The sequence below is a fragment of the Anguilla anguilla genome, chromosome 18, assembly GCF_013347855.1.
Source record: "Anguilla anguilla isolate fAngAng1 chromosome 18, fAngAng1.pri, whole genome shotgun sequence".
Lineage (NCBI taxonomy): Eukaryota > Metazoa > Chordata > Actinopteri > Anguilliformes > Anguillidae > Anguilla > Anguilla anguilla.
The window spans coordinates 28,910,370-28,932,658 of record NC_049218.1 but is presented as its reverse complement, the minus strand read 5'-3'; the positions used below and the strand labels follow the sequence as shown (position 1 = coordinate 28,932,658).

Here is a 22,289-nt window from a genome sequence, read left to right as displayed (position 1 = left end):
GAAGATGCTTAAGCTGCAACTGATTTAATAAATATTCAGCTGTATGAATATTAGGCTATATGTGTAAAAAAATGTAATCTGTCAAAGTTGCTCTGAATAAAAGCATATATCTCTTGAAATTTAACAAAACAAAACGGAATTGCTATTCAAAACCCTGCTCAATGTCTCACACAAATTTCACACTACAATCAATGTCTTCAAAGGAACAGAAACAAGGTGTGAATAAGTGCTGACATTGAACTGAGCCTTTTTGACATCCAGGTGGTTGTGGAAACAAATTAATTAGCCCCAGTATTGCTTTTATGCATAAATCAATCAGACCAAATCATGTAAGTCAAGTGAAATATAGTTATTTGATCACAGACCTCTGAGTCTGACTTTTCTTTGACATAACTTTATGATGCTCAGCCCTTACCCATCTGACACCTGTCCCTAAGTTGAATATGATGTTTTCTGGCATTGGATACATTAGAATGCAAGCACCTGGTTGGTGCAGGACCCAGGCTCAAATGTGAGGGTGTTACCACACACCCAAGCACAGAATCCTAGCCAGGGACACGCAATCATTTTCAGCACCACCGCAGACTGAACTTAGTGAAGCGTACAACTATAAAAGGAAAATTAAAAAACAGAATGATTTCTAATTTAGAGATGTGCTAGGAAACATAAATACCTCCTTTTCCCTTTTGATTCACACTATTTTTCACTCAAAAAGGGAGAGCCTGCTTGTTTTCAAGTGGTAGGGGCTGTGTTGAATTGTGGAAATGGGAATTGTTTGTACTTAAAAAGTGAACAATAAAAAAAGGCAAAACATTGTATTGGTTACCAGAGCATACTCTCTGTCATGGAAGACAATCCACTGCCATCGTGGAATGTGATGTAACTAAAGGACACTCAAAGTGCGAGTTTAGCAGCAGATATGAACATGCATCACTGAATGGTGAACCCAAGTGAAAGTTAAGACTTTCAAATTTGACTAATCCATCATCATGCCAACATTCAGCAGAAAAGCAGTGAATGGCCTTAGTGAATTCCCTGTGATTACTGAAAGTTAAATCATACAAGATTTTTCCAGACCAACATGGTCCTTGTGAAGCAAAACTGGCTCAGATGAACAGTGGGACACAGTCTCTCTGTGTGTTAAGTGTCCCTGTTACTCCTACAGGCACCTGCTCTTGGAAAACTAGCCCACTAAGATTATTGCTCAAGTTATTTATACTTCTTTCATCTAATTAATCATAGACTCACTTCTCTTTCCTGTACTACACCTGTCTATGTTATTATACTATTTTAGTTATAATATAGTATACTCCTACACCTAGTGCTTGGACATTCAGCTCAGAATTGCAAACACATGCATCTTGTCCCAGTCCTCTGAAATCACTATTTTCAAAGTTCTATCACTTCAGTGAAATTTAACATTAATGAGTGTGAATCATTCTCTTCAGAGACTGGGGTTGCTTTGTCATATCATCATCGAGTACTATTGTAATTTTTGTTGTAATTATATATGAGCTGCTATTCCTTCTCCAAACAACGGCATTCCAGGGGCTCCAACAAAATAATTATCTTCATACCATTGCTCAGAGCCAGGCAGGACAGTGTGTGATTAAGTAACTTCAGAAACATGATGTCCCCAGACGATAGCCTGACAGTTTTTGAACCAGCTTGAAGTTGTTTTTGAAAGATCATACAACCTCTGATGGAAAACAGCCAGATGTGGGGCTTTAAATATACCAGTACCACACTGAAGGCTCTTTAAAACACTTTCATACACCTGAGCTGAGCTGACATTAAAAAAGTACACTGAAAATTTAAAGGGTCAATGTGATGAAAAAAATTGTAACATAAATAGTCAAATTTCATGCGAAGCTGTGGGCTACGCATTGATTAGTAATAGCAAAATATTCAATTAAACTGTCAAACACTAAGCTGAAAATTACGTAGGTCAAACGTTTTGCTCTTAATGAACAACTGTAGGCCAACAATATGTTTCTGTGGTAAAAGGTAAAAAGACGAAATAGGAACAGATATTGATTGAAATCCAATTCCTTAACATTTTTTTGAATAGTCATGTTAACTACTAAACATTTTTATTTTGAAGAGGGACAATTTCTGAGAACGTTTCGGGATGAGCTACTAAAGCCATTTTCAAATAGGCTACTACCCTACATTGTCATCAAATCCGCTTGGAGTAGGAACTCAATGAGAAATTTAAGGTAGTTCAAGAAATGCAAGTATCAAACATCAATCACTCCGCTGGCGTGCAATCCTCAAAGTCGTTGTTAAAGCACTACAGATGTAAATGAAACAAAATGCTCATTTTCAAACGTATGAATATCTACTGCAGTGGCACGCTGGCGGCAGCATAATTACTATAAACATTTTAATACAAAAATCCTCAACACATGCTTAATGTATGTAACTAAAAACCAATCATTGTCGGAACTAGATCCTAATGCGTTACACCCTGTATAAGCTAAATACACAGAGGCGGTTTGATAGCCTACACTTACTACAACATTATACTCGCGTGCTACACAATGCAGCACCGTGATTCATGTACCGTAGATTTAGCATAAAACAAGATTATATACAGCTATATTCCGGCAGAAAGGTTTAGCTTCATACAACGCGAAGCATCCACGCAATCTTAACGCAGTGTAAGAAAGTTCTAGTGGGCACGTTTTAATACACTCATGTAGGGACACTTGGGGATGTCTGAGAAATCTATTCTGAAGCACACAGCGGTAAGGAAAGATGACTGCACATACCTTTCTTAAATTCCTCTAGCGTAGCATCCAACTTGGTGTCATTGAATACAAAATGCATCGGATGACTGTAGAACCTAGTAATGGTTTTTAGAGACGTGCAGTCATCCGGATCCACAAATGCCAAGTCTTTGACAAACAACAGATCCACAATGTTAGATCGATCCCCTTCAAAGACGGGTATGCGTGTGTACCCGCTCTCCATAATTTCCGACATGGTACCAAAGTCCAGAATAGCATCTTTGGCAATCATGAAACAGTCTCTCAGCGGCGTCATCACAGCCTCCACGGTCTTAGTCCTGAGCTCGAGCGCACCCTGAATGATGTTCAGCTCCTCTTTCACTAAATCATTATAAGGATCCGTCACCCTCAGCATCTCTAGGAGCTTTTCTCGATTGTACACCGTTCCGATCTCCTGCCCCAAGACATGATCTAACAGTTTGCTCACTGGATAGGAAGCTGGGAATGTCATCAGCATGAAAAACTTGGTCAGGAATATGGTGTTAGCTCCAACTGCAAGACCGTGCCGTGAACATATAGCCTGCGGCACGATCTCACCGAATATCACTATTCCAATAGTTGACACCACGACCGCAATCAACCCAGAACCTGCAATATCATCCAACAAAATGGTCAAGGTAGTGTTGACTAGTACGTTCCCCAAAAGTAGCGAGCAGAGCAGGTAATTACCCTGACTTCGCACGGGCTCGATCTTCTTGGCGTAATTCTTCTCCTTTTCTGTGCCGCAGTTTTGAACAATCCGAAGCTCCATCGGATCCAGCGCCATCAGCCCCAGGTTCAGTCCGCTGAACATGCCGGACAAGCAGAGCAGCATCGCGATAGAGATTACCTGCAGCCAGAAGGGAAGCAAGAACTTCCTCTCCTCCACAACTATGACTTTGGTGTCCTGGCCATCGTGGTAGACCCAGGTGTTTTCCGTCCAAGGATCGTGTAGGCCAGCCAGAGCACGCGTTGAGGTTGTAACACAGAGATAGTACGCTTTACTCCTTTCGGTCTTTCTCAGGGGTTTGACTTCCATTTCAACAACCCCAGACGTCTTTCTGTTGACGACAATGTTTGGCAGAATAACTATGTCTGAGGTTCTAATGCCACAGGGATGAATATTAGTGATGTGCTCTTTGCTCTCGTTGTCCCCGAAAGAACTGTCAATGTTGCCAAACAGTCTTGTGCGCTCGTGCTCCGTGAATGCAATTCTGGACCATGTCTCGTTGTTAATGTTTTGCCCATATACCCTCAACTTGACACGAGACTTCTCGCTGATCCGCAGGGTACCTCTGTCCATAAAGGAAACGTCGTCTGTATCTTCCAGTCTAAGACCGATAATGACCGTCTGTTCTGCGCTTTCCCTGGCACCTGTCAAGCTTATCAAACAGCCACTGACAGTTAAGAACACCAATACGAGGGCTCGAACCCGGCTAAGTGCCGCCATCTTTGGAGTGGGCACTGCAGCTGACCATTCTATCATGTTAATAATGGGCAACCTCTTTGCATGAAAAGGCAATTAAAAGTCAGTCAGTCGTAGTCCACCTTCCTCTTTGATATAGACATCCTTGGTTCGAGCATTAGACTTGTTTTGCGACCACTACGCTCCTGTAACTCCAGACTGCTTACACACTACCGCATGCCCTGTATTAACTCGTGTTTCTTCTGATATTACAAGATGAGCGTCCTTATCACCCAATCCAGTGATGCAGCGGGATGAAGGCGGGTATTCTTAACTACCAGAGCGAATAACAATCAAACACAAATATATAAGTAAGACTTCATGTACTCGTGACTTGTTTAATGGCTTTTCTGGCAGCCAATACGAGATTGAGACAGGAGGATCTTGCAGTGGGAGGGGAGTTCGGAAACCACTGATTTAGCGCTATTCTTTAAACATCTGCCAATGGCACGGATGCGTCAGATGCCTCGGTTGCAGGTGCGTTGTGAATTCGGCAGGAAAACTGCATGACACGCTCATAAATGAGATTTGCTACATTGGTCTAAATGTTATGCGCTTATAGGCTATTAAGTCCGCATTTTGATTTAAAGAAAATACAACTCTTGTATGGCCCTTGTCATATCTATTTTTACAGACTTTTCTAGCGACATGCCGATATATTTTAGTATCTATCAGTTGTTACTTTAGTGGAATTCTGCGTAGCAATAAAATAATTCTTAGTATCTAGGCGGCGGGGATTGCATGCATTGTGACAAGCTCGCAAGGTAAATAATGATACATCTGCTCAACTGTGCAGCGGACACTGGCGAAACTAAACCATGCTTACAAGGGACATGTCTTGGTAGATTGTTGTCAGTGAAACAATAATGTAAATGTAACGTAGGCCTACTTAAATATATTTTGCTATATTGATCGATGAGAACTGCAGTACGCATTGCGCTTTCGCCAAATCTACGCGCTGCGCGATTTAATTATTTCACTGCCAGTTGCAACGGACAACACGGATGCGTAATTCGTGGAGCTATACTGGTAATTGATTTCGCTTGTTACTGTATTTCTTAGCAGGCAAGCGCAGTCCTTTTGCATTTCCACCATTCGGCACGCTACACAATACGAATATTGATTTACATGCATAATTATAATTGCCATGACAAGCGGTATCGATGTGTCATTGGGTTGTAGCCTATATACATGCTCTGCTGACCATGTTAAGCTGTATGTCTAAACGTGTTTATTAGAATAATATCTTTAATTATGTCTTATTGTCATTGCCACTAAACCGTGTATATGAAATACATATTTGCAGGAATATGTGTTATACTTTATTGTTGAATTATAAATTACAACAGCTCGCACGGGTAAGTGGGACAACGCTTTTATGGAAACGGCTCGGTGTTTTTAAATTCCAGTATGGAATTAAAAGCCTTTCTCTGGGATTCTGTGCGTTATGCCGCCCTCTGGTGTTGAAAAGTAGCACGCCACATTTTTATTTAATGTAAAAACACGACTACATCTGTACTGCATCTCCATTTTCCAGACAAAACCATGGGTTTGACAGGGAGCACACGTTATGTAAAGTTGGATATGAAATGCATCAGCGATTTAGATTTTGCTCTTTGAGGAGAACCTGGCCTTTAAACACCATTTAAAAATAATAACCATTTAAAAGCAATACATCTTTAAAAAGTTCTCATACATGGTGAGGTTAATCCTACTCTCTTGGATTAAATAAAACACTTTCTGAACTAGTAAATATTTAGGATTGAGAGCAAAACAGTTTTCAAATCATTGATAGCATTTTCCTGCATTGGTTTCTTTAATTTAATATACAAATAAAATGTAGTTAAAATAAATCTCATTAATGATTTCCACATTTGGTATTTAGCCCAGTTTATCTGATCCGAGTGCCTTTTGCAAAAGTCGTGTCTAAGATTATTTTTAAGTTAAGCTAATCTTTTTGTGTTGTTGTAGGTAGAAATTGAAAAAAAAAGATTATACTTCGATTTGTTCTTCAATAAATGCGCATATATTAACTTAATTCTACTATGGCTAAGGTTTAAAAAAAAAAAAAAAAAAAAACACAGGTGGCCAAATAGCCTACTTTTGGCCTGTACTGTATGTAGTAATCCATTCATTTCGTGATATTAGCTCTCAGAATGGCAGAGCAGCCATTAGCTCCATTGCGCCATCTTGTGGCATAAACTAGAATGGCAGTTTTCATTTGTTCAGAAGAGTTTAATGGTTTAAAAGAGAAAGAAAAGTGGTAACGTGCACCGGGAAATTATTGAAACATAAATAGCAAATACGCAGCCAGTCTTTGTATACCTTGAAACATTTTGGGAAAAGTTCAGAACAAATTAACTTTGATGCACAACACTGCCAGGTACGTTCTGTTTACAGCTCTGTGGAGCAACGGCAGTGTGTTGCCTGTAAGAAGAAGCAGGAACCGTTTCAAGGCTGACGTTTGTTAAAAACACCAGCGTCAGCAATGAAATGAAAAGAAGCAAAAACGTGAGATTCACAGGCCGCTGTATAATGAGCATGACTTTCATCCACATCGTGCTTTGTTCCCTGTGTATGGGATGTCCAGATGTTGAATGTTCAGAATCATAGATCATATTTGTAAAACTAAAAGAGCGACAGCTTTTCAGTTCACATCTCTTAGCAGGCCAGCTTTTGGTTCACATCTCTTAGCAGGCCAGCTTTTGGTTCACATCTCTTAGCTGGTCAGCTTTTGGTTCACATCTCTTAGCTGGTCAGCTTTTGGTTCACATCTCTTAGCTGGTCACCTTTTGGTTCACATCTCTTAGCTGGCCAGCTTTTCAGATGTTTTCTTTCTGCCTTCTGTGCTTGGTCAAACACTCCCAAACAGACCCAGCCTGCCTAACAGTGCCTAACACTGCATAACACTGCCTAACAGTGCCTAACAGTGATGCAGACACTGTATTGAGCTCCACTTCCTTCCTTTTATACATTGTTTGCGATGCTGAAAACATAGGCCTGAGAATAAACTTAATTTGTTCTTTTGCTCCATACATAAAATGCAACGCACAGTGCTTCACACTTGAGGGCAAGAATAAAAGTAAAATAAAACTAACAACCAGGATATAAGATTACACAATAAGTACATCAGTAAATAAGGAAATTAAAACAAGGAAGAGAAAAAACTTTAAGAAATAAAACGAGAAATAGGCTAAAGCCAAATAAATTCAAATATAAGTAGCCTAAAGCCACAGTATAGCAGTATCGCCTAGCAATCAGTAAAGTGTACCTAGCATTCAAAAGGCATATCAGTGTGTTCACCAGATTTCCATTACCCCCGGGCAGAAGGCCACAGACTGCTTGGTGTGCTATTCCAGTCATGCCCATTGTTATACACAGACCCTTTCCTATCTTCAGTACGTTTCACTGAAAAGCTTGTGAATGGCGGAGAAATAAGCTTGAAGACACCAGGTTAAAATGTGGTGCTTTCAAGCCAAATGTTGCGAGTACGTGAACACATCACTCAAGGCATGAGAAAATGAGAAATTAAATGCTCAATTATGAATGACTGCTGAAACAAGCTAGAAAAACTGACAAGAGATTTCTCATAAAGTAAGTCTAACTTGTCAAATGCATAGCAGGTCAGTCCTGTATTATAATGGAAAAAATTAAGTCTCTTTTGAACGAGACCAAACACCTGTTGACACAAATAAAAAATGTATTCCTGTTTTCAACAATACAGATACAGCCTGCCCGGTACTTAAAACCCTATTTTCAGGCAAAGACTGCCATATACATAATCTAAATACTTCCCTGATACCAAATTCCTTTACAGGCTGTCCTCTAGTCCAGAACTACTTAAAATGATTTATAAAGCAGTAAAACCTTTCAGTGACAGTAGACGGAACACCTGTTTATGGCAGGGACCTTAGTGTGTCTTTCATCTGCAAAGTTTTCTTTGATGTCTGTGGAAAGAGGAGCGAGAAGAAGAAAAAAAAACGCACATGAGCTGATTAGGCTAAAGAGCGCAGGCAGCATGGATGCTGTTAAATATCGCAAGGACCCTGAACCACTGACTTAAAGCCCAGCGATAGCATCCTCCTCTCCTGAGCTGTGTTCTGAGGGGCACCCAGCAGTGCTGCGGGTGGCTGGATGCGTGTCATTCTTCCCTCCTCTGCGGCTGGGGGAGGGCGGGGCCGGGAGGCCTTGTGATTCGATAAGGTGGAATTCCTCAGGGTGCGGGATGGCCCTTATCTTCCGCTCAAGGCCTCCTGCTACCCCCCCCCCCCCCCCCCGCTCCTCCTCCGCACGACCAAAAATACGCCGTCCTTGTAGCCGTAAGGACCCCGCAATCTTCTCTGGACCTGCAAACCTGAAGACCATCCTGGACATGACCTCCCAATACTGCTGCTCGGCTGAGGACTGGATTCAGTAAGATGACTCACACGCATTTTTAAACAATGGCCATTTCATAAGCTTGCACTCTTCTTCCTGGCCAGATGACCACTTCTGATTCACTTGGCCCCTGCTATTAACCTGCTAGCTTACCCATATAGGAAGCTTACCTAGCTACATTTACATGCAAACTCAGATTGGGTAATGTAACATTGTATAATACTGCTAACTATTTGACTGACAAAAGTATATAGCAGAAAATAAATCACATCAGTTCCATGTGGTGCCTGAGTTTTGCACCTGCATGAAAACTTACAGGGTAATAAACTATGATGGGAGAAAAAATAACTGCCCATTTTTTTGCCCATTCCTCCTGACAGAACTGGTGTAACTCAGGCAAGCTTGTGGGCCTCCTTGCACACAAACACAAACACACTTTTTCAGTTCGGTCCACACATTTTCTATGGGATTCAGGTCAGGGCTTTGTGGTGGCCACTCAAATACTTTCACTTTGTTGTCTTTAAGCCATTTTGCTCCAACTTTGGAGGTATCCTTAGGCTCATTGTCCTGCTGGAAGACCCACTTGCAACCAAGTTTTAACTTTCTAGCTGATGTTTTGAAGTGTTGCTTCAGTATTTCTAGATAATCCTCCTTCCTCATGATGCCATCTATTTTCTGAAGTCCACACCCCCACAACATGATGCTGGCTCCCCATGCTTCACAGTTTGGTTTGTTATGGTTCCCTGCCCTTGTGCCCTAGTGGCTGCTTGTGGTGTTGCAATATTCTTTTTGATTGTCTTCCTAATAGGAAATTGGTGTCACCTGGAAGGGGTCCTACTTAAGGGGCCCTCTGGCTGATGCTCTCTCTCTCTCTCTCCATTCAGAGGACAATCTGCAGTCTGGCTACACTGCGCATTTATTTTCTTTTGTAGCGTTCTTTAATTAAAAATATTTTTGAATTACGACTATTTTGTGTGATCTTGTTTATGTTGCGACTGGCCAGGGGCTGATCGTAACATGTTTGTTGTTATGTCTTGGGGTTCAGTTGAACCTTTTGGACCAAAGTTCATTCAACCCCGGGAGTTAATTTGTGCCTCCTTCCTGAACGATGCACTGTTTGTGTGGTCCCAAGATTTTTATATTTGCATACTTTTGTTTGTACAGATGCTTGTGGTACCTTCAGTTGTTTGGAAATTGCTCCTAAGGAAAAACCAGACTTGTGGAGGTCCACAATTTTGTTCTGAGGTCTTGGCTGAGTTGCTTGGATTTTCCCATGGTATCAAGGGCAAAAAGGCAGTGGCTCTAAAGGTAGGCCCTTAAATACAGCCACAGGTGCCAATTAACTCCCAATTAACTCCTAATTATCACAAATGGCCAATCAGAAGCTTTTAAAAAGTCATTACATACATTTCTGGAATCTTCCAGACTGTTTAAAGAGACAGTCAACTTGGTGTATGTAAACCTTTGCCCCACTGGAATCCTGATATAGTGAATTAAAGCTGAAATAAATCTGTCTCCAATTGCTTGTTTTAAAATGACCTCTGATGTGAACAAAGTAGATGCGCTAATAGACTTGCCAAAAGAAATGTATGGTAACATGAAATGTGCAGAGTTGTGAAAAACTGACTTTGAATATCTTCAGCCTAGGTGTGTGTCAACTTTTGGCCTCAACAGTAAATACGGAGGAAATTGTGCAGCCATTTTTGTATAAAATGTTGACATTTAAAAAAAATTGGAATGTTTTTTTTTTCTCCTTTTAATCTCTTATCATGTGGCACATGTAAATTGGCACAGAAACATGCATACGCTTAATGAGCATGAAGTAGAAACCTCAGCACAATAATCCCAAGGCTGTGTGTAAGGCCAGGCAGCTGCTTGTCCTTCATGCGGTTACTGATATTGAGTGGAGGCTTCTGACACACATCTACAGCACATTCATACCTAAAACGACCCCAAAGGCCATTCCCTGAAAAAAATACCTGTTTACCTTAAAGGGACAGTTTACCTTCTGGAGGTGAAATGTATTTCATGGGTGTTGTCAATATACCTTTAAAACTATATTTGTAAATATATACACAGACCACTTGAGAACATTTGCTTCCTTTGTGTTCAATGCCATTATTAATCCTGAATGATACCATACATATAGCCTTGTATTCCTCACAATCTTAGGAAGTCTGAAGCAGTTGTTGACATCACTGACACCCTGACAACCCAAACATACCCTTTACCATCTTGATGTCTGAGGCGAGACGATTAAGAACAGAATTCCGTGTTTATTCCAGCACTATTGTCTGATCACTGAATGAAAGTTCAGTTTTTTAAGCATATTTACTTAAAACATTATTTGATATTACATTACAATATTACATTGTGATATTACATTACTAATACATGCCAGCTAGTTCAGGTGGGAGAAATTCCAGATTAGCAGTTTAAAAATGATCTACTCTCCATACGTGGGTCATCCAAACACAACTGAATGCGTGCTGATGACAATATCTAGAGCTTGCAGATGTGACACGCAGTAGGAAATGTAGTCCTCACTAAGCAACCGATAACACTGTTAAGACGATCAGATCTTTGTTTTTAAACTTTATTTTCTCCCCACTGAAATATGCAGTAAAAACGCTACATGCAAAATGAAAACATGCCAACTAGGCAAGAATGGAACCCATCACATTAACTTGTAACATGAGAAATATTGGGAAGAGGGCAGCATCTTACACCCAAAAGCTTTACAGAAAAATGAAATAACCTTTCCATGCACCCCTTCGACATTCACCACAACTCTACAGATCTTCAGAGGGAGATGCAGTCACAGGAATTGTAAACAAACTCAAATAAAAAAAAAATGTTATTCAATGTTGCCATGAATGATATCCAGAAAAAAAAAAACACAAAGGCAAAACCAAAACAGGTTCAACCTGACATGAGCCACAGACAAGACAAGCGTAAATGACAATGGTACAGATTTTAAAGAAGGCTAGTATTTCAGTGCATCGTTAGTTAGTGTGCATTATTACTTAAGTTTACAGTCTACAGTGTATCAGCTAAAACTGAACTATACCATTAGGTCCACAGCTATGGACTCATAGTTGGCTGGTGACACATCCTAGGAATGCACATTTGTCTCCAAGAAACACCTGTTCATGTGGGTACGTCTGTGATCAGTTAAGCAGGTCATAAGTTACAGATTCCTCAAGTTTCTAAAATGTGTTGTAAACATCATGTAAAAAGTGAGTAAAAAATACTGTGCATTTTTCATTGCTGTTATACAGTATAACCCTAACTTCTGTGCACCCTTCCAGGACAGTATGTCTGAGTATATATTTATATCATTACAGAGAGAAATCCACAAATTTCATATCTCGCAAATGATCCTGTAATTCAAGGCCAAATACCCTACAGACCCTGACTCTCAAAAGCAGACAAATATATTGTACAGTTACACTAATATTAATAGTGTTAGTGCAATATCTGGGAATGGATCCCATAATTCCTCATTTTAAGGCACCCCTCGTGTCATTTTACTTCAGGACATGTTTAAGCTGGTCTTGCAGGTTTTTGGAATGCTCGACACTGAAAATGAAAGAAAGGACAGGAAAGGGTTAAGGTCACTGCGACACCAAACTTCAGCTTAAAATCAGAATCAAGCCCCAGGAAGCAAAAGCTGTTTTTGCACTTACTTCTTCTGTATGGCTTCTTGCCTAGTTGACACAAAAGGAAAAACAGAATGCAGTAGTGTTAATTATGAAGAAATGTTATTCACAACTTCATTCAAGCTATATCCATTCCTACCCACAAAATGGTGATATGTGTGACCTCTTAACAATACTTAACAAAACAATACTGAGGATTTACTGATGTTGCAGTTGAGTGCTTATAAATTTAACAACACAGGGAAATACTTACTGGTATTGCAAGTGGGTGGTTATAATTGACATTTTTCTGAGGCTCTGGAAAAGTAGAAAGTAGCTGATCATTTTGAACTTAGGTTATTTGTTATTGAATCATTTGGTACATTTAAACATTATTGTTAAAGCAACAACAACAACAATACAACTGTTATGCATTGCATTTCAACAGAACAACTTATGCATCATTTTTAATAAATACAATTCCTAGATATTCATTATATACAAGTCAGACTAGAACGCACTGGGTCAGTAAATAATATAATTGCACGTTCATGTTAGATTCCCTGAACAACGTAGACTAAATGGTTTTTTAACAGGCGAAGAAAGGTCGCCGAGGCCGTGGGCTTTGCTTACATCTTCTGAATGCAGTATGGCATCTTCCTGTATCACCATGTTCCGAGCTGCGTGCCCGAGGAGCTGGGAAGGCAAGGGGAACGGTTTGTAGCAACAGAACAGCTACAGAAGTGGCTAACGCCTGCACCTGAAACTACTACCTAACAAGCAACAACTTTAGCAGTTAGGCTACCTCTGTGTATCGCAGTTAGCGTTGGCGAACTCGATTAGCTACTACACAAATGAACAATTCGTGTGATCAACAGACATTTCTGGTCTTACATTTAACAGATTAATAATACACGTCTTAGCTTGCAAACGTTAGCATAACACAATTTAACTACGAGTTAAGCACTTCCGTTACAACGTAAACAGAGCCCTCCAAGCTGGTAGGAGATGCTGCTACCCAGTCCACGAGCGATACTGTTTATAAAAAAGTTGCTAACAGCCGTTATTTCTTAATTTGTACCTCTTGGCTGCGTGATCCTTTCAGCACTTGGCGAGTGAGCGCAATCACATCTCCACTACAACAGCTCACTTTATCGGACAATAATCCTTTAACAGACTGCCCGAAACGCGGCTGCGGTTCCGCGGAAGCCATGATGAGTTCAACTACGGAATAGCAAGTGGGACATAAATTGAATTTCGGAATTTCGGTAAAATCAATTTAAATGCATCGCAAGCTACATTTACTTTATTAAGAAAAGATTAGCATAAATTTTGCGTTTAGTTATAGCCTGAATAGTCTGAATTGGTCATGTTTAACTCACTTCAGTTAATAGATAAATACATATATGAATTCAGAGGGCATGCGGTGGGTAGCACTATCGCCTCACAGCAAGAAGGCCGTGGGTTCGAATCTCAGCTTGGGGCTTTTCTGTGTGTAGTTTGCATGTTCTCCCCGTGTATGTGTGATTTTCCTCTGGCTACTCTGGTTTCCTACCACAGTCCAAAGAAATGCAGGTAGGCTAATTGGAGACTCTAAAATTGCCCATAGGTATGAGTGTGTGAGTAAATGGTGTGAGTGTCCTACAATAGATTGGCGGCCTGTCGAGGATGTATTCCTGCCTCTCGCCCAATGCACACTGGGATAATCTCCAGCACCCCCTGTGACCTTGCTCATATAAGCGGGTATAGGTAATGGATGGATGGATATATGAATTCAAACCATTTTGAATTCATATATCCCATTTGATCCAATCCACCTGACACACCTGATGACAGTCTTTCTACCAGCTCAAGCTTATTAAACACAAGTTTAGTATTGCGTGTCACTTGTGTGGTATTATTACAATTCACTTCAGGAATCACAGTACAGCCCAAAAGTATTAGGTCTGTAGGTAGAGAAGAATACAATTAATATATGCACATTTATTGAATAACAAACCAAAATATTTTTTTTTTCAATTTTTACCTAAAATAACACAATAAGATGAATTTTACTTAAAAATCATCTTAGAAATGACTTTCCTCAAAATAGCCTCTTTTGGCTTTACTTACAATTAAATGAACTATTGGAAGTCTATCCAATCATTTTGCAAAGTGGGAGGTGATGGGGGGTGGGAGGGAGATGGAGGAATAATTAAACTGAGTGAATTCTTACTTGCCATCATTAACACCGAAACAAAACGACTGGTAAAAGGCAGAGACACATCCTTTCAGAACAGCAGATATAGTTGCCATTTTCACTGTAGTCAGGGGAACTGGTTTGTCTCTAGCTGCACTGAGTTCTTCCTGTGGTTGTGGTGCAATGATACAATGGTTTATTTTGCTAGATGCCATAAGATTTGTCTTCTGCCTCTTGATATTCCTGGTCGTCTCTTGCTAACATTACTGCCCACCAGCTGGACCCTTCTGAGTGTGTACTGAACACTGCACTGGAAATTTTAAGCCTCTTTGCAATTTTTCACGGGGGAATAACCACCACAACATGTTTACTGGGCCCTGCACATCTAAGCCTAATATCTTCTTCTATGCCAAATTCCTTGCAGCTTTAGTGCCTATTTTACATACACTACAGGCCAATAGTATTAGGCGACCTTTGGTTTAAAAAAAAACAAAGGTAGATACGATTTGTCAATTGAACTACTCCTCCCTCCCACCCCATTTGCAAAATTATTGGACAGACTTCCAACAATTTATTTCATTGTAATTAAAGCCAAAGGAGGCTATTCTGAGGAAAGTCATGTCTAAGAGAATTTTAAATAAAACGCATCTTTTTGTGTTATTGTAAGTAGAAATAAAAAAAAGTTTATAGCCTACTTTGGTTATTTATCTAATTAATGTGCATATATTAACTTAATTCTTCTCTACCTCTACCTTTTTTTAAAAACACACACAGATGGCCACACACTTTTGGCCTGTACTGTAAGTTTTTACACATGGAAAATGTTCACATTTTTTTTACAATCACTACCTGCACTACGTTTGAGTTTTATAATTTAACCGCTGCACACTGACCATATCCCAGGCTCTTAGGGGAGTTCATGTGCCCCACAGCTCCATAAAATATTGGTATCTTGAATTATTGCAGAAATATGTGTTGTTATCCATCATGGAAGAATATAACTAAAGCACTATGACTAATTTCTACAGTATTTCTGTATTACATTTTTTTCTAAATGAAATTCTTTATTTACATTGACATCAGCTATTTAAGATATCTCAGGACAAAATATTTCGGGTCAAGGCAATGGCATTGAAGGACGCATATAAAAGCCTTGCATCTCCGTGCGTGTGGGATGAACTGCACAGAGCCCCTTGGTCGTCATAACAGATGAATGACAGTTACCGCTGCCGGTTGCCTTAAGATTGCTAAAGCTGCTGGCGATGGAGTGGATTTTTTGTTCGTTTGTACTTTTCGTGGTCGCGCTCACCGCGCTGCTAATAAAAGTGCGAATCCAGAAGGCTCTGAAGGATACGCGACCCCCAAGCCTTCCCTCGTTCCCCATCATCGGGAGTATTCTCAGTTTGAGAAGCGAGCACCCGCCGCACGTGCTGTTTCAGGAGCTGCAGAAGAAGTACGGTGAAACCTATTCGCTAAGGATGGGCTCCCACGACGTGATCATCGTCAACAGCCACCAGCATGCGAAGGAAGTGCTCCTGAAAAGAGGCAAAACCTTTGCAGGGAGACCGAGAACCGTGAGTTGAACTATTTGTTTATTTAATTAGTCACGTTTTCTAACAGTCTAAAATGTGATGTGTTGTGCCAGGGCATGCAATTAAGAAATGATATATGATTAAATAAAATAATCTTATATGTTCCAACTTGTCTCGGGGTGGCAGGTGTATTTTTAACCCTTTGAAGAGTAGGTTTAAAGATAAAATAATTCTAAGTCAGTGTCTAGAACTTCATTGCTTTCAGTGATCAGTATTGATTATTAGACTGGCTAGAAAGCTCATTTAAGAACATTCTAACCACATATTTGTGATCTTACACCTGAAAGGGTTAAATGGGGGATTGTAAACGGGAACGAAAAGTAACACAACTTTTGCTGTGAGTTCTGGATATTAATGGCATTATAACATAACACATTGTCATCTACTCTTTTGAAGGTCACGACAGACATTCTGACGAGGGATGGGAAGGATATTGCATTCGCAGATTACAGTGCCACATGGAGGTTCCACAGAAAAATGGTGCATGGAGCTCTGTGTATGTTCGGAGAGGGATCAGCATCCATCGAACAGATAAGTAAGTGCCCAGTTTCCCTAGTTTGCTTCACAACTTCCTCATTGTTGAATGGGAAGGTGTGTAACCAATTAGAAATGAATTTGCACTGCTAACCGAGAATTGTAAATGTTTTTTTTTAAGTGAAAGAGCAAGCCAACAGTTTAAAAACCAACTGAAAATAATCTTCTGTTGGTCTGAAGTGACAAGTGAACGTTCAGATGCAGGATGTCATTTATAATCAGCATAACTGACATCTATTCATGAGTTTGGTTGCAATTTGAATTACACAATAAAAGTCGACGGTTCCAATCGAATTTGTGACTATCAAAGATCATGGCCACTGTAAACCAATGAATATGTCAACATTTTTTGATAAAATTTAAATGACCAGAAGTTATTGACCCACAATGAATATTCTTCGCATATACTTTTGAGATAACGTGAAAACATGCTCTCTCTCCCTCCCTCCCTTGTTCATTTGCTCCCCTTACCCTCCCCGCCCCTCCCCTCCCCTCCCCTTGGGGGCTCAGTCTGCAGGGAGGCCAGCTCCATGTGTCAGGCCCTAGTGGAGCTGCAGAGTACTGCGGTCGACCTGGCTCCAGAGCTGACCCGCGCTGTCACCAACGTGATCTGCGCACTCTGCTTCAGCTCCTCCTACCAGCGCGGGGACTGCGAGTTTGAAGCCATGCTGCAGTACAGCCAGGGCATAGTGGACACCGTGGCCAAGGACAGCCTTGTGGACATCTTCCCCTGGCTGCAGGTACGACGAGCATTCCGACAGAAATAACTTCAGTTTGCTACCGGAAAGGCATCACATACTGTATCTATTAAATTTATTTATTAATATCCGCATCCAGGGTGACTTGCAAAGCATTTGAATAGTGGATAAGTAATTGGCAACAAAACGACTATCAATTATTTTCATATCAAAATTAAGTATATTCTCTGCCATGGACATTCTCCTACGTAGGTTGTAAAGATACACTTGGTGGGTTGTTTTTTGTGATAGGTTTTAATGAAGAAAGGTTGCTCTTGTGCATTTTTGCCAGTTATTCACACCACATAACAATAAGCCAGAAGACACTCTTTGTGAGTGACTTGCAGTGAAAGGGAATGTAAATGCTACGCTTGAGATATGTGAGCACATCTCAGTGTTTACTTCATCTTACCTTCTGTCTAGATATTCCCCAACAAAGATCTAAAAATCCTGAAGCAGTGTGTGACTGTTCGAGACAGCCTGCTGCAGAAAAAGTATGACGAGCACAAGGTAAGAATTGTAATCAATATTTTATCTGACAAAATTAAATATTTATAAAGGCGTATAGGTATTCTTCAAGGACCAGAGATTACATGCAGCTTTTTTTCTTTCAGAGGAGGAGTGTAACTGAAAATTGTATTTCTGCTAAAAAAACAATACAAAATATTGTGATTACAATATTTATAAATTTAACTCTCCTTGCTCAGTGTAAATAAAGTGTATTTAAATGTAATTAGTTATGACTTTAAAACGAACATTTTCTGGACATTCTGTAGTTCGTAAGAGGAGGACCAGGATGGCACTATAAGCATATTGCCACTGCAGTGCATTACATTTTTCAGCTTCTTGGGTTTAAACAATTTTCCATTTCATTTTCAGATTTGTTGTTTTTTGATTTGTTATTTTGTTTTCTGATTGTTTATTTTGTGCTATTATCTGTCATTTAGTTTTTTTATTTTTCATGTTCATATTTGCTGGTTAGATCTGCGCTTTTGCAGTGCCCGTGCCTTTAAGGTGGTGTTCCGCGCCTCTCTGTCCCCCCCTGCAGGCGGAGTACAGCGATGACACGCAGCGGGACCTGCTGGACGCGCTGATCAGAGCCAAGCGCAGCGCGGAGAACAACAACACCAGCGCGACGCCGAGCCTGGGCCTGACCGACGACCACCTGCTGATGACCGTGGGGGACATCTTCGGGGCCGGCGTGGAGACCACCACCACCGTGCTCAAATGGGCCGTCGCCCTGCTCATCCACCACCCCCAGGTCAGCTCCGGGTTCACACAGGCTCTCAGCCAGTCATGCCTAGACATGTACCGCACGGTTTAGTGAGTCAGGCTGGGGTTTCAGCAGTTCCCTTTCAATCTTTAACCAATGATGTATTTGTTTCTGAGAAGTAATCACTTTCATACATTGCATATTTATTTCATGACTTTGTTTTCGGTTGCCTCACAGAAGCAAGCAGCAGTGCTGGCCAACATTTCCCACACCATGAAAAACTTACCCCTATTTTGCCATTAGGATTTATGTCCTGCATTAATGTTTCAGCATTGGTTGGATAAAGTACTCAAATGATTCACCCAGAGGGTTTCAGCATTGGCTGGATAAAGTACTCATATGATTCACCCAAAGCGTTTCAGCATTGGCTTGGCAAAGTACTCAAATGATTCACCCAAAGGGTTTCATCATTGGCTGGATAAAGTACTCAAATGATTCACCCAAATGGTTTCAGCATTGACTGGATAAAGTACTCAAATGATTCACCCAAAGGGTTTCATCATTGGCTGGATAAAGTACTCAAATGATTCACCCAAAGGGTTTCAGCATTGGCTGGATAAAGTACTCAAATGATTCACCCAAAGGGTTTCAGCATTGACTACTGAGGAATAGAAAGAGTTGTTTCCGGCGTGTGGGGTTGTTTGGGACGTGCTGAGCTGAAGTGCTGGATTTGCTGATTTTACAGGTGCAGAAGAAGATTCAGGAAGAGCTGGACAGTAAAATCGGGATGAACAGACACCCAAAATTAAGTGACAGAGGCAACCTGCCGTATCTTGAGGCCACCATCAGGGAGGTGCTGAGAATCCGGCCGGTGTCGCCCCTCCTCATACCCCACGTGGCCCTCGCTGACTCCAGGTATTACTCCATGTGTTACTTACTACTGCTACTACTAAAATTACTACTGCTTCTACTACAATTACTACTGCTACTACTACAATTACTACTGCTTCTACTACAATTACTACTGCTACTACTACAATTACTACTGATTCTACTACAATTACTACTGCTACTACTACAATTACTACTGCTACTACTACAATTACTACTACTACTACAATTACTACTGCTACTACTACAATTACTACTGCTTCTACTACAATTACTACTGCTACTACTACAATTACTACTGCTTCTACTACAGTTACTACTGCTTCTACTACAGTTACTGCTGCTACTACTACAGTTACTGCTGCTACTACTAATGCTGCTACTACTACAATTACTACAGCTACTACTACAATTACTGCTACTACTGCTGCTACTGCTACTACTACATCTGCTATTGCTACTACTGCTGCTACTACTGCTACTGCTACTACTACTACTACTACTACGGCTACTACTGCTGTTACTGCTACTACTACAACTACTACTATTGCTGTTACTGCTGCTACTACTGCTACAATTATTGCTACTACTCAATTACTACTGCTGCTACTACTAATAATAATAATGTACTTATAAATGCTAATAATGAATGTTATATAGTCTTACAACTAACAATTGTTTATCTTTTAGCATTGGGGAGTACACAGTTGGAAAAGGGGCCAGAGTCATCATTAATCTATGGTCCCTGCATCATGACGAGAAAGAGTGGAAGAACCCGGAGATCTTTGATCCCAGTAAGAAACGCTAGCGCAGTAGAACACAATACAGACGCCATTTCAGACAGTGTGCGTGATGTGGGACACGCCGTGGCTTCGGTGTTAACAGACCCCTCTTTGCCCCCTCTCTCTGGGACAGCCCGCTTTCTGGACGAGGAGGGCAGCAACCTGTGCTGTCCCTCGGAGAGTTACCTACCGTTCGGGGCTGGAATCAGGGTGTGTCTCGGGGAGTCCCTGGCGAAGATGGAGCTGTTCCTCTTCCTCGCCTGGATCCTGCAGCGCTTCACATTGGAGGTTCCCCCGGGCCAGACCCTGCCGGACCTGGAGGGCAAATTTGGGGTGGTCCTGCAGCCGCAGAAGTACAAAGTCTGCGCACAGCTCAGGCCATGCTGGGCAGAGAACCAAACTGATGGCTAACTCCACAACAAGCAGGGCCAAAGAGTCCAACCCACTTATGACATCACAATAGGTTGGGCCATATAAAACCCAATCTGTTGCTGACATCACAACCCACTGCTTACATCACAATAGGTTGGGCAATGTAAAAGCCAACCTGCAGCTGACATCACACAGGGCAGCGCCAAAGAACCCAATCCTCTGCTTACATCACAATGGGTTGGGTCAAAAAGACCCAACCTACTGCTAACTATCCTGGGCATGTAAGTGGGCAGTCATGCCACAGGGCGACAATACCAGCCACTGTAGCAATAATATGTATATACATATATATCATTTTTGTCTTCTTTGGACAGAACAGGGATGTTGTTCTTGCACTAAGAACATATCCCTGTTGGAATTTTTCACAAAGTATGATGTAATTTTTAAAATTCTTTTTATAATTTTCAAATGATAAACAGATGGGAGATGCTTTTGCTCCAGGAGAATAGAAGAAAAGATCTGTGACATTCAGTTCAATGCCTTTTTTATTTATCTTGCAGTTATTAATTTGTCATTCAGTTGACACAGGAGCTGTGTTCAAGGATCACTAATGAAACATACTTTGGAAAAAATTTGGTGTGCTGTGTGATGTCATTCTCATTACATTAGTGAAGCTGAATGTCCACATCTGTCCTTCCATTGACAAGGGCTTTGCTTCTGTTAAATGACCACTTCTGTATGCAGGACCCTGACTTACCTTTGGCTGTAGGAAGAGATTAGATAAGAAATCAAATATTTGGCCGTGACAGTGTAACATATTGTAAGCGCACACACACACCTGCACACACCTAAGTACCCACACACGGACACATACACACAATTATTTTAAAATATGATCAGATTGTTAAAATTCTTTCAAATGAATAGGGAGCAACTGGTGGCAGATGTAAAGTTGAAGAGTGCATACTGAAGGAAACCTATTCTGAATTTGCTGGAAGGTTCTGGAAGATTACAGATGAAAGGTCAAAGGTCAAGTTAGGCTGCCTGGTTCATGTACATTCCTATGATGTAATCTGTCAATAATTGATTACAGCTGTCCCATTCTCCCCTTTGCTCGCACTGCAAAATAACAAGCTCGCCATTCAACTGCAATTCTACTCCACCCATCAGTCCAACAGCTAAAAATAAATGGTGTCATTTACCGTACACAGAACTACAGGGAAACATAATAGACACAATAAACACAGTATTACTCAATGTTTTTTTATATTCAACATTCACTATTCATTATTCATTTGGCTGATGCTCTTTACAAAATGACGATAGTTAATTGCCTTTATACAAAGTAAAAAACTAGAAGTGCCTGAAATAAGCACACAACTGCATAAGGAGAAGAAATGGCTACTGGTGCCATTAAGACATTAAAGCAGATTTTAATCCAATGTTTCAACAGAGCAGAAAGTGCAACACCACCTTGTTCAGGTAAACTATACTTAATCCAAAAAAAAAAAAAAAAAAAAAAAACATTTAAATGAACAGTCCACAAGACTTCTTTTTGGTCACGAAACATGAAGATATTTCACGTTTAGACTAAAATGATTTTTGGCTCAACATGAAAAACAGGATTTAAAATAAGCAATTGCCGAAACAAAGAACAATAACTGCTCTGTTGCTCTTTGGAGATTCACTTTTAATCTAGTATACTTCAGACATATAAATGAGTGTGACATTGTTA

At 40.6% G+C, this 22,289-nt stretch overlaps 3 protein-coding genes across 7 annotated transcripts in view; 1 reads left to right on the top strand and 2 right to left on the bottom strand.

The window, feature by feature from the left end:
- Nucleotides 1–4,429, bottom strand: part of cnnm2a (cyclin and CBS domain divalent metal cation transport mediator 2a) — a 28,380-nt gene extending 23,951 nt beyond the window's left edge. For 2 of the 5 annotated variants that reach the window (XR_004763424.1, XR_004763425.1), the window contains exon 1: nucleotides 2,775–4,429. Coding sequence is in view for 3 of the 5 variants with exons in the window: in XM_035401215.1 (XP_035257106.1) it covers nucleotides 2,775–4,257 (1,483 nt within the window). In the remaining 2 variants the exon portion in view is untranslated. The remainder of the gene's footprint in view (nucleotides 1–2,774) is intronic. The other 3 variants (XM_035401215.1, XM_035401213.1, XM_035401214.1) reach the window with 3 other exon arrangements.
- A 6,440-nt stretch (nucleotides 4,430–10,869) lies between these two features.
- Nucleotides 10,870–13,496, bottom strand: borcs7 (BLOC-1 related complex subunit 7). The gene is made up of 5 exons (XM_035401217.1): nucleotides 13,336–13,496; nucleotides 12,888–12,950; nucleotides 12,529–12,572; nucleotides 12,303–12,323; nucleotides 10,870–12,195 (listed from the first exon to the last, which is right to left on the bottom strand). The coding sequence occupies exons 1-5, from the start codon at nucleotides 13,465–13,467 to the stop codon at nucleotides 12,144–12,146; spliced, it is 312 nt and encodes a 103-aa protein (XP_035257108.1). The 5' UTR covers nucleotides 13,468–13,496; the 3' UTR covers nucleotides 10,870–12,143.
- Nucleotides 13,497–15,271: 1,775 nt separating this feature from the next.
- Nucleotides 15,272–21,811, top strand: LOC118218511 (steroid 17-alpha-hydroxylase/17,20 lyase). The gene is made up of 8 exons (XM_035401216.1): nucleotides 15,272–16,007; nucleotides 16,422–16,560; nucleotides 17,070–17,299; nucleotides 17,720–17,806; nucleotides 18,345–18,557; nucleotides 19,255–19,424; nucleotides 20,091–20,194; nucleotides 20,316–21,811. Exons 1-8 carry the CDS (start codon nucleotides 15,696–15,698, stop codon nucleotides 20,591–20,593), a joined length of 1,533 nt encoding a protein of 510 aa, XP_035257107.1. The 5' UTR covers nucleotides 15,272–15,695; the 3' UTR covers nucleotides 20,594–21,811.
- Nucleotides 21,812–22,289: the final 478 nt, after the last annotated feature.

What these genes read in the sequence shown, in the direction of transcription:
- LOC118218511 (XM_035401216.1), top strand. Translation starts at nt 15,696, where the DNA reads ATGGAGTGGATTTTTTGTTCGTTTGTACTTTTCGTGGTCGCGCTCACC. An exon ending in ACATCTTCCCCTGGCTGCAG is followed by an intron (nt 17,300 to 17,719) that starts GTACGACGAGCA and finishes CCTTCTGTCTAG; the next exon opens with ATATTCCCCAACAAAGATCT. An exon ending in CCCGGAGATCTTTGATCCCA is followed by an intron (nt 20,195 to 20,315) that starts GTAAGAAACGCT and finishes TCTCTGGGACAG; the next exon opens with CCCGCTTTCTGGACGAGGAG.
- borcs7 (XM_035401217.1), bottom strand. Translation starts at nt 13,467, where the DNA reads ATGGCTTCCGCGGAACCGCAGCCGCGTTTCGGGCAGTCTGTTAAAGGA. An exon ending in CCATACTGCATTCAGAAGAT is followed by an intron (nt 12,573 to 12,887) that starts GTAAGCAAAGCC and finishes CTACTTTTCCAG; the next exon opens with AGCCTCAGAAAAATGTCAAT. An exon ending in CAAGAAGCCATACAGAAGAA is followed by an intron (nt 12,196 to 12,302) that starts GTAAGTGCAAAA and finishes TTTCATTTTCAG; the next exon opens with TGTCGAGCATTCCAAAAACC.